The sequence below is a fragment of the Polypterus senegalus genome, chromosome 14 (genome assembly GCF_016835505.1).
Source record: "Polypterus senegalus isolate Bchr_013 chromosome 14, ASM1683550v1, whole genome shotgun sequence".
Lineage (NCBI taxonomy): Eukaryota > Metazoa > Chordata > Cladistia > Polypteriformes > Polypteridae > Polypterus > Polypterus senegalus.
Window position 1 is genome coordinate 144,535,114 of NC_053167.1, and position 12,330 is coordinate 144,547,443.

At 45.4% G+C, this 12,330-nt stretch overlaps 1 protein-coding gene across 2 annotated transcripts in view; it reads left to right on the forward strand.

The window, feature by feature from the left end:
* Positions 1–1,207: 1,207 nt before the first annotated feature.
* Positions 1,208–12,330, forward strand: part of LOC120515047 (interferon-induced protein 44-like) — a 92,219-nt gene continuing 81,096 nt past the window's right edge. The window contains exons 1-2 of one of the 2 annotated variants that reach the window (XM_039735753.1): positions 1,208–1,226; positions 1,866–1,922. In XM_039735753.1, coding sequence (XP_039591687.1) covers positions 1,901–1,922 — 22 coding nt within the window. In that variant the 5' untranslated portion in view covers positions 1,208–1,226; positions 1,866–1,900. The other variant, XM_039735752.1, reaches the window with a different exon arrangement.

Sequence of the window (12,330 nt, forward strand, 5' to 3'; positions counted from 1 at the left end):
CTCTGATTTAGGGTGGCACGGTGGCACAGTGGTAGCGCTGCTGCCTCGCAGTTAAGAGACCCGGATTCGCTTCCTAGGTCCTCCCCGCGTGGAGCTTGCATGTTCTTTCTCTGTCTGTGTGGGTTTCTTCCAGGTACTCTGGTTTCCTCCCACAGTCCAAAGACTTGCAGGTTAGGTGGAGTGGCGATTCTAAATTGGTCCTAGTGTGTGCTTGGTGTGTGTGTCCTGAGCTGCCCGTAGCACTTCTCTCTTTCATACCTACTACCCTGCTCTCTAATTGTTCCTCCTTCCTTTTCATATAATCAGTAAAACATTATTGACACTGTAGTAGGAATGTCTGCTTACATTTATTATCTTATCATGTATGTGCATTTCTAAGTACCTTACCAGGACCAAATTGCCAGGACAACATGGGGAGGCTTGCACCATTTATACTGTAGCAGTAAGATCTGTTCCCAGGGCAGAAAAAGTGCTGCCTAAAGACTGAAGTCACGTCTGGTCTCACCTCACCACACCCTCCCTTTAAGGTGAAGATGAGAAAAGAGTAGATGACTGGAGGTATAATTTGATACAGAAATCCTGAAGAACATCATATGCCATTTATGAGAAGCACTGAAGGGCTCCTGCATTTAACGCAGTGTAGAAAGTCTTCTATTAAATGGTGTTTACTCTGCCAAACCTGATTACATCTTATTTTGTACTTTATGACACTCTGTATCTATAAAGCTCGATTGTTTGTCTCTTTCTTTTTATATCCTGCTTTGTTCTTAAACACACATTCTTGAACTTTGTCACACAGGTACATGTCACAGATTTTGACATCCAACCATTGGCATTCACGTCCATGAAATGCCAAAAAGGCCACTTTCTATCTTGACAATTTCAGTTTTGCCCTTGAAATAAGGCATGTGGAAGTACTGTACATTGATATATTGGTCTCTTACTTAAATGTTTTTAAAAAACTGTTTTCTCAGTCAAAGAAATGAGTTTAATCCACACGCAAGGTGATGTATTATTTGTTGATGTCTTCTCCCTTCCCACATTCTGCCCCAGGCAATGCTAGGCAACTGTTATTAAATGAATACGGGCCACCTAATCAGTTGGACAAATCAGGTGATTTACAAGAAACAACAACTTAAATTCGGCTCCTGTAACACAAAAAACACTCTGGCGTGAAGTGTGCAGGTCACTTTCACATTACATTCTCTCTACTGGCAGACTATCAGGTAACAGACCTCGTCCCACCCACAACTCTCAGAGGTGTGTAAAAAGAGAGCAGCTCAGTGTCTGAGGGAGAACGTCCAGGAGAGTCAGAAGAGGTAAGTTCTGGTGACCGATCAGCTCCACGTTTCAAAGGGAGTAGCAGTGGCTGGGAATTCAAACAGAAGTCTGTACCTGGCGACTCACAGGCCTTTGGTTCATTGATAGTAATAATCTTCTTCTTCTTCTTCTTCTTCTTCTTCTTTCGGCTGCTTCTGTTAGGGGTTGCCACAGCAGATCATCTTCTTCCATAACTTTCTGTCCTCTGCATCTTGTTCTGTTATGATTGATAATAATAATAATAATAATTCTTTACATTTATAAAGTGCTTTTCTCACTACTCAAAATGCTTTCAGTGCTTGGATATCCTGGGAAGTGAACTCCCAACCTTATTACACATTGACAGAAACAGGACACGTAACAGAGAGACACATACAGCACTTTACTTGCTTTCATATTTAGTTTTAAGTTTACTGAGATTGCAGTCAGTGAAGAGGACCTTCTTACAGCAAAGCTGTTTTATATCATAGAGGTGATATTTATATACATACACTATATACTGTATATATTTAACACTCATGAGCCGACATGTCATTTGTTTGCAGAGTAACCGTCAGCTGTCTACTGAGCTCAAGGTAACATGGGAGGTGGCGGATCTAAAGGTAGGAAAATGATTTTAAAAATGGCCACTGCCATCTGCTTTACTTTATTCATTTGTTGTTTGAAAAACTGAACAGAAATGTATGAAAGTGACTGATCCTACATGGCCACTATCCCAACTGCTCTGTTATTTAGGACTATGGGGGACTTGACAAAAAACCTTATCTATAAGTGAAAGCTCTGTGGCCTCCTTTTTGGCTTTAAAAGATAAGCCGACTGGTTGAAATCACACAGCTGACCGACTCTTCTGACCTAAACAAGTGACTTCTGAAGCTTGTAGTCAAACTGTTGAAAAGCAGCAACAAAGGCAGTGTTCACATAATAGATAATTAGCACTTTATTTGTCTCTAGGGGAAAACAGCTTTTCGAGACACTCTAGAAATAAATGCACAAATATTATTATATTATAGCAAAAACAATATGAATAAACATCAAGAAAACTAAAAAGAAAGCAAACCTCGTATTTGGCTAAAGATAAAAGAGCAGTCCCAGTCCCAGTGAGACTCTATACAGGTGTGTTGCCATTGGTATAAAGGAGCCCAGTTGAGTTTCCTGACACACAGCTGAATAGTTCACTGGCTGAAAGTCCTCACACAGATGATGCACAGCACGGTACATAATGGCACTCAGTTTTGTCTTCTTTTCTCTCAGCTACAACCTCCAGGGGGTCCAGAGTGTGTCCCATAACTGAGCCTGCCTTACTAATCAACTTATTAATTTGGAGGGCATCTCTTTTGGTGATGTTACAGTATAGAAAATGGCACTGCCTATCACAAAGTTGTAGAACATGTAATGGATGTCAACATCCACAGTCTCCTAAGAAAAACAGGTCTGCTCTGATCTTTCTTCTCTAAATCCTCTGTCTCCCAAGACCAGTTCATCCAGTCATTGATGAGGATGAGTTCCAATAATGGTGCACCACCTCAACATGCAGTCCCTGAATTGTGACCAGGCATAGAGGCTGTTTAGTGCAGCCATTTCTTGGTGTTGCTGATGTTAAGTTGCAGACGATTCTCAAATTTCTCCCCCTGACTCCTCTCCTCTGTCTCATCCCCCTCATCAATACACCCCATAAGTGCAGAGTCATCTGAGAATTTCTACAGGTGACATGACCATCAGCAGTGTCTCTGTTTGCAAAGAGAGTGTTGACCTTGTTGAGAGGTTTACTTACCTTGGCAGTGACATTCACGTCTCTGGTGACTCTTCCTATGAAGTCAGTAGATGGATTGGGAGAGCATGGGGGTCATGAGGTCGCTGTAAAAGGGTGTGTGGCACTCCCGATATCTGCAAAAGGACAACTCTTTAGAGTCATGGTGTTTCCTGTCTTGCTATATGGTTGTGAGACATGGACGATATCCAGTGACCTGAGATGAAGACTGGTCTCCTTTGGTACTGTGTCTCTCTGGAAAATCCTTGGGTAGTGTTGGTTTGACTTTGTGTCGAATGAGTGGTTGCTCATGGAGTCCTGAATGAGGCACATTACCTGCATTGTTAGGGAGCATCAGTTACAGCACTACGGCCATGTGGCACGTTTCCCAGAGGGTGATCCGGATTGTAAGATCCTCATTGTTGGGGACCCAAGTGGCTGAACCAGACCAAGGGGTTGCCCACGTAACACCTGGCTGCGGCAGATAGAGGGTCATTTCCGGAGGGTGGGACTGGACCGTGAGTCTGCCTGGGGGGTTGCAAACTGGGATCCTGAGTTGTTCCGTTATGTAGTGGGTGCGGCAACATGCTGTACCAGTGCATGCTCCCCAACCTGACCTGACCTGACATGACCTGCTCTTATATTTATAGTCTGAGGTTTACAGAGGGAAGAGGGAAGCAGACAGGCCTGTTACTTGTGGTGCTCCAGTGCTGCTCACACAGTTCTTGAGTATCACAAACTACTGTCTGCCTCACAGATAGTCCATCATCCAGGACACCGTAGACTAATCCAACCACATTTTTACCCCTTAACAGGGATGGCTGGATGGAACTGAAGGCACTGGAGAAATCAAAAAGCATAATCCTCACAGTGTGGTCAGCTTTGTCAGCCTTGTGGAGCTGACAGATAATTGCATCCTCAACTCCAGTCTTGAATATTGAGATGGTGTTTGTGATAGAAGAGCGCTATATGAAAATCCCACCTTGTGACACCAGTGCAAGTGAAGTTTGATTTGCTTGCAAAGAGATTTATAGTAATGGTTTCAATAGATAGATAGATAGATTTACAGATTTATTTATTTTTCCACACTTACTTTGTTATTGGACAATCTGAACATAGGCTACCAATGTAGATATAATGAAAAGTTGAACTTATCCTAAATATTAGATTTTAGCCTTAACAATATGGTTCTATTAAATGCCAACTAGATGACACTTCTTGATTAATTTGAAATTCTTACCTGTCTTAATGTGCTTAAACATACAAATTGAACGTGCTCCAACATAATATACATACATACAGAGTATACAGTGCAATGTACAGTATAGTATACAGTATATAACATTTTTTAGGAATATGTACCTATATGAATGTGTATATACAGTGTATAAACAAAAATATATAATTAAGTTTTGTCCACTGACTGCACAGAAAGCAATTAAAGGTGCATTCCTCCGATGGCACTGCTTATACAACACTTGCACTAGTGTTTCCGTAATGCTCTCTGTTACATTTTTCATGTAAATAAACCCTATATGTATACAAAATGTATCTTAACTAATTTTCTAAATAAATAAATGAACACAGTCCAATAAAGACATCTACTGTATGGTTTCAGGCAACTTTACCTTTACCTTATTCTTTGAAATTTTGTTTGACATTATAAACACAAACACAGTAGAGTCTCGCTTATCCGACATAAACGGGCCGGCAGAACGTTAGATAAGCAGAAATGTTGGATAATGGCAGGTGTTAAGAAAAAGCCTATTAAATGTCAAACTATGTTATAATTTTACACATTGCGAACCTAATAATCATGTTTTACAACAAAACAACAGAATAAATTAACTGAAAAAATGAACTTACAGTTACAGAATTGTCTGAAGTTAAATACAGTATGTACTGTACTTAAACAGTTCAGTCCTGTGATGATTTAAAGACATTTTTGATTGTAGTCTGCTTTCCTGACGAGTGCCGCTTCTTCACTGTCAAGTCTCGCCATCTTTGCAGCATCATTATGTCGATTCCTGTAGCTTCTTCTTGTTGCTCAATGTAATTAATTGCAGTTTCTAGAGCCTCAACTCCGTCACTCATATAGTCAAAATCCGTATGAGCGTATATACTGTTTACTACAGCACTGTGACTGCGTGTGTGTGTGTTTGTGCTGTGACATGCGAGTCCCCGTCTTGCACCCGAAAACATGAAGCTGAGTCTCAGTACTTTTAGCAACACCAGCTTTATTCAGCTTGAAACAGCAACAGGGCGGTTATTTATTGTAGTGGGATCTGCCATTCTCCTATACACAGACACAGCAGTCAGGCAGGGTCGGGGGAAAGTAATACTGTGCCCTGCGCATTTATAATGTTCCTTGTATCACCCATTGACAGCAGGCGCTTATAGCATGTCCGCAATCTTTTCAGATTTGCTTTTATTGCGAACTTCTACAGCGCTGGGAGACTGTGATTGCTTAGGGATGCTCTTCCGCGTGTCGTCCCATTGGGTGGAATCCCACAAGGGTTTAGAAACTCACTCACACCAGCCATGATTCTTTTCAAAGGTAAAGTGCAGGTTAATTTGCTTTATGTATTTTTACTTTATATTTTGTGTTAATCATTTTTATATGAATAGTTTTGGGTTGTGAAACAAATCATCTGAGTTTCCATTATTTCTTATGGGGAAATTCGCATTGATATACTGTACTGTATGAGTGCTTTGGACTGCGAGCACATTTCCAGAACAAATTATGCTCGCAAACTGAGGTTCCACTGTAATTAGCTGCGGTAGAGTTGGGAGCAACAAAAAATAGACTACCCTCGTGCTCGCAACTTGCAGTTCTTGTTGCCGATTGATGTGTTTTTTTTTTGTTTTTTTTTTGTGGTGGGACGTCGGATAATACAGAATGTTGGATAAGCGAGACTCTACTATATAAGCATTCTAACAATTCCACCTTATCGTGGTGGAGGGGTTTGCGGTCCCAATGATCCTAGGAGCTATGTTGTCCGGGGCTTTATGCCCCTGGTAGGGCCACCCAAGGCAAACTGGTCCTAGGTGAGGGATGAGACAAAGAGCGGTTCAACAAACCTCCAATGAAGAATAAAACTTGGACAACGCTTTCCCTTGCCCGACGCTGGTCACCGGGCCCCTCTGGAGCCAGGCCTGGAGGTGGGGCTCGATGGCGAGAGCCTGGTGGCCGGGCCTGCACCCATGGGCTGCCGGGCACAGCCCAAGAGGTAACGTGGGTCCTCCTCCCCATGGGCTCACCACCTATGGGAGGGGCCAAGGAGGTTGGGTGCAGTGTGAGTTGGGTGGTGGCCAAGGCGGGACCTTGGCGGTCTGATCCTCGCTACAGAAACTGGCTCTTGGGACGGAATGTCACCTCTGAAGGGGAAGGAGCCTGAGCTAGTGCGCGAGGTCGAGAGGTTCCGCTAGATATAGTCGGACTCACCTCGACGCACAGCTTGGACTCTGGAACCAATCTCCTTGAGAGGGGCTGGACTCTCTACCACTCTGGAGTTGCCCCGTGAGAGGCCGAGCAGGTGTGGGCATACTTATTGCCCCCACTGGAGCCTGTGCATTGGGGTTTACCCCGTGGACTAGAGGGTGGCCTCCTCCGCCTTCGGGTGGGGAAGGGTCCTGACTGTTGTTTGTGCGTATGCCAACAGCAGTTTGGAGTATCCACCCTTTTGGAGTCTCTGAGGGGTTGCTAGAGGGCATACCTTCTGGGATTCCCTCGCTTTGCTGGGAGACTTCAATGCTCACGGGCAATGACAGTGAGACCTGGAAGGGCGTGATTGGGAGGAATGGCCCCGATCTGAACCCGAGCGGTGTTTTGTTATTGACTTCTGTGCTCGCCATGGATTGTCCATAACAACACCATGTTCAAGCATAAGGGTGTTCATATGTGCACTTGGCACCAGGACACCCTAGGCCTCAGGTCGATGATCGACTTTGTGGTCGTGTCGCCGGACTTGCGCCATATGTCTTGGACACTCGGGTGAAGAGAGGGGCGGAGCTGTCAACTGATCACCACCTGGTGGTGAGTTGGCTTCATGGTGGGGAAGATGCCGGTCAGACCTGGTAGGCCCAAACGTGTTGTGAGGGTCTGCTGGGAACGGCTGGCAGAGTCCCCTGTCAGAAGTAGCTTCAACTCCCACCTCCGCAGAACTTCAACCACGCCCCGAGGGAGGTGGGGACATTGAGTCCAATGGGCCATGTTCCGCGGCTCTATTGTTGAGGCGGCTGACCGGAGCTGTGGCCGCAAGGTGGTCGGTGCCTGTCGTGGCGGCAATCCCCAACCCGCTGGTGGACACCGCGTGAGGGATGCCGCCAAGCTGAAGAAGGAGTCCTATAGGACTTTTTGTCCTGTGGGTCTCTGGAGGCAGCTGATAGGTACCGCAGGCCAAGCGAACGCTGCTTCGTTGTTGCTGAGGCAAAACTCGGGCATGGGAGGAGTTTGGAGAGGCCATGGAGAACACTTCGGACGGCTTCGAGGAGATTCTGGTCCACCGTCCGCGCCTCAGGAGGGGAAGCAGTGCAGTGTCAACACCGTGATATGGTGGGATGGTGCTGCTGACCTCACTGACGCTAGGGTCGGTGGGAGGAGTACTTCAAGACCTCCTCAATCCCACTAACATGCCTTCCACGAGGAAGCAGAGCCTGGGGACTCTGAGGTGGGCTCTCCCATCTCTGGGACTGAAGTCACCGAGGTGGTCAAAACTCCTTGGTGGCAGGGCCCCGGGTGGATGAGATACCGAGTTCCTTAAGGCTCTGGATGTTGTAGGACTGTCTTGGTTGACACGCCTCTGCAACATCGCATGGACATCGGGACAGTGCCTCTGGATTGGCAGACGGGTGGTGGTCCCTCTTTAAAAGGGGACCGGAGGGTGTGTTCCAACTATAGAGGGATCACACCTCAGCCTCCCTGGAAAAGTCTATTCGGGGTTCTGGAGAGGAGGGTCCGCCGGATAGTCAACCTCGGATTCAGGAGGAACAGTGTGGTTTTCGGCCCTGGTCGCTGAACAGTGGACCAGCTCTTCACCCTTAGCAGAGTCCTGAGGGTGCATGGGAGTTTGCCCGACCGGTCTACATGTGTTTTGTGGACTTGGAAAAGGCATTCGACCGTGTCCCTCGGGAATCCTGTGGGGGTGCTCCGGGAGTATGGGGTACCGGACCCCTGATAAGAGCTGTTCGGTCTCTGTACAACCGTGTCAGAGCTTGGTCCGCATTGCCGCAGTAAGTCGAGCCCGCTTCCAGTGAGAGTTGGACTCGCCAGGGCTGCCCTTTGTCACCATTCTGTTCATAACTTTATGGACAGAATTTCTAGGCGCAGCCAGGGTGTTGAAGGGGTCCGTTTGGTGGACTCAGGATTGGGTCACTGCTTTTGCAGATGATGTTGTCCTGTTTGCTTCATCAGGCCGTGATCTTCAGCTCTCTGGATCGGTTCGCAGCTGAGTGTGAAGCGGCTGGGATGAGAATCAGCACCTCCAAATCCGAGAGCATGGTCCTCAGCCGAAAAGGGTGGAGTGCCCTCTCAGGGTTGGGGAGAGATCCTGCCCCAAGTGGAGGAGTTCAAGTATCTCGGGTCTTGTTCACGAGTGAGGGAAGAATGGAGCGTGAGATCGACAGGCGGATCGGTGCGGCATCCGCAGTGATGCGGCTCTGCATCGGTCTGTCGTGGTGAAAAGGAGCTGAGCCGTAAGGCAAAGCTCTCAATTTACCAGTCGATCTACGCCCTACCCTCACCTATGGTCATGAGCTATGGGTAGTGACCAAAGAACGAGATCGCTAATACAAGCGCTGAAATGAGTTTCCTCCGCAGGGTGTCTGGGCTTTCCCTTAAAGATAGGGTGAGAAGCTCAGTCATCCGGGAGGGGCTCAGAGTAGAGCCGCTGCTCCTCCGCATCGAGAGGAGTCAGATGAGGTGGCTCGGCATCTGATCAGGATGCCTCCTGGACGCCTCCCTGGTGAGGTGTTCCGGCACGCCCAACCGGGAGGAGGCCCCGGGAAGACCCAGGACACGCTGGAGGGACTATGTCTCCGGCTGGCCTGGGAACGCCTTTGGGATTCTCCCGAAGAGCTGGAAGAAGTGGCCGGGAGAGGGAAGTCTGGGCCTCTGCTTGCTGCTGCCCCGCGACCACCTCGGATAAGCGGAAGAGGATGGATGGATGGATGGAACAGAAGAACAAGCCATAAAATTGGCCAAAGATCTTCAAGCCCTGTGCTTAAAGGGAGGATTTTATCTTACAAAATGGATAAGTAATAGCAGAGCAGTCTTATTGTCCATTCCTGAAGAAGACATGGCAATTGATCAAAAGGACTTAGATTTAAGCCATGACGTATTACCAATTGAGAGGGCCTTAAGTGTTTTCAATGGTGCACACAGACTGACAGTTTCAAGCTTGATGAAAAGCTGCAAGATAAGCCTCCTACAAGACGTGGTATTCTGTCAGTGGTCAGTTCAATTTATGATCCACTTGGATTTTTAGCACCAGTTATATTGCCTGCTAAGAACAGTTCAAGTTCAACAGTTCAACTTTGTAAAGAGAAATATGGGTGGGACGAAGAAGCGGAAGTTAAGTACGTCCAGCAATGGAAAAAATGGATGGACTATTTGAAGCTACTGATGGATTACAGTGTAGACAGGTGCATTAAACCATTTGGATTTGGTCGTAAAATGTCTGTACAAATGCATCATTTTGGAGATGCTTCAGAAAACGAGTATGGCACTGTTTCTTAAATTCTCCTAAACAGATAAAGAACATAAGAGACATTGTTCATTTCTGATGGGGAAATCAAGAGTGGCTCCACTGAAATCTGTGACTATACCAATTTAGAACAAACAGCAGCAATGGTAGCAGTTAAAATAGATGAGATGCTAAAACAAGAACTTCAGATTCCCCTGCAAGAGTCAATTTTTTGGACTGACAACACCACAGCACTAAGGTACATTGCAAATGAAAGTGCACACTACAAAACCTTTGTTGCCAACAGAGTTACAGTGATAAGGAAGAACTCACAGACATTGCAATGGAGGTACGTCACATCTGACGAATCCTATAATCCAATTGAACTAGCAGAAAGATAATTTCAAAGTGCATTACATGCAGAAGATACAATGCCCAAACAGGCAAGCAAAAGATGGCAGATTTACCAGAAGATCATCTACTTCCTGACCAACCACCCTTTACCAACGTTGGAGTCAATTATTTTGTCCCCTTCCAAGTAAAAAGTGGGAGAAGCCTAGTTAAGAGGTATGGAGTAATTTTCACTTGCCTAAAAACAAGAGTAGTACATTTAGAAATCGTGTATAGTTTGGACACTGATTCCTGTATCAATGCCATATGCTGATTTATTTGCAGAAGAGGGCAAGTTAAAATCATACGCTCAGATAATGGAACAAACTTTATCAGTGCAGAAAGAGAGCTACGAGAAGCAGCTGAAAATCTTGACCAAAAAAAAAATTTGCAATGCCATGATGAAGAAAGAATTGGCTCCAGCAGACCCCCGTAACCCTGTGTTAGGATAAAGCGGGTTGGATAATGGGCGGATGATGAAGAAAGAAATCAAATGAATTTTTAATCTACCAATGGCATCCCACCAAGGCAGCGTGTGGGAAAGACAAATTAAAAGCATAAGAAAGGTCCTAACCTCAGTACTGAATCAACTGGCTATGGATCATGAAAGTCTCCACACAATGATGTGTGAAGCAGAATCCATCATCACCAACAGACCCCTTACAAAGGTATCAGATGACCCAAATGACCTAGAGGCACTGACACCAAATCTCATGCTACTGTTCAAGACACAGCCCAGAGCCACTTTTGAACCAGTTGACATTGTTCTTAATGTAGATACTCCTGGGTAATGGGACAAGTCATCAGGACAATGCCAGATGCAAAAGGAGCAGTCAGAAGAGTTTATGTGCAGACCAAAGCCAGCACATTGGACAGACCTGTGAATGAACTGTGCCTGCGTGCTTTATTTGCTTAATTGTGTTTGTCCTTTTACCGTAGAGTTCAACTTTACATTTAAGCCCATATTTAAGTTTTAAGTTTCCTAAGTATGGTTTAAGTTTATTAAATAGTTAAGGCTCTTACTAAGTAATGATAGATAGATAGATAGATAGATAGATAGATAGATAGATAGATAGATAGATAGATAGATAGATAGATAGATAGATACTTTATTAATCCCAAGGGGAAATTCCCATACTCCAGCAGCAGTATACTGATAAAAAACAATATTAAATTAAAGAGTGATAAAAACAAAAGCAGTGCAAGTTAAAAAATGCAGGGTGGAGAGTGCAAGGCAGGTATAACAGACAATAACTTTGAATAATGTTAACGTTTACCCCCCGAGTTGCATAGTGTGGGGTCTCCTCAGTCTGTTGGTGGAGCAGGATGGTGACAGCAGTCTGTCTGAAGCTGCTCCTCTGTCTGGAGATGATCCTGTTCAGTGGATTCTCCATGATTGACAGGAGTCTGCTCAGCACCCGTCGCTCTGCTACGGATGTTAAACTGTCCAGCTCCGTGCTTACAATAGAGCCTACCTTCCTCACCAGATTGTCCAGGCGTGAGACGTCCCTCTTCTTTATGCTGCCTCCCCAGCACACCGCCGCGTAGAAGAGGGCACTCGCCACAACCGTCTGATAGAACATCTGCAGCATCTTATTGCAGATGTTGAAGGATGCCAGCCTTCTAATGAAGTATAGTCGACTCTGTCCTCTCTTGCACAGATCATCAGTATTGGCAGTCCAGTCCAGTTTATCATCCAGCTGCACTCCCAGGTATTTATTGGTCTGTACCCTCAGCACAGTCACCTCTGATGATCACGGGGTCCATGAAGGGCCTGGTCCTCCTAAAATCCACCACCAGTTCCTTGGTTTTGCTGGTGTTCAGGTGTAGGTAGTTTGAGTCGCACCATTTAACAAAGTCCTTGATTAGGTTCCTATACTCCTCCTCCTGCCCACTCCTGATGCGGCCCACCATAGCAGTGTCGTCAGCATACTTTTGCATGTGCTGAAGGCCAAGTAAAGCATCTTAAAGTATAGAAACAACTGAGGTTTGACAAGAAAAGCTAAGTTTATTGCAGAAACATTTTTCCCATTTTTTTGCCTTTTATTCTACGTGTGTAACAACAATTTCTTTATTCTTGTGTGGACTGTTTGCTTTGAATTTTCACTACATCTTTTAAAACAAATTTTTGGAATGAGAGATTTCTTTCAGCATGTGTTTGACCCATGCTTGATCCTGCCTTACTTACCA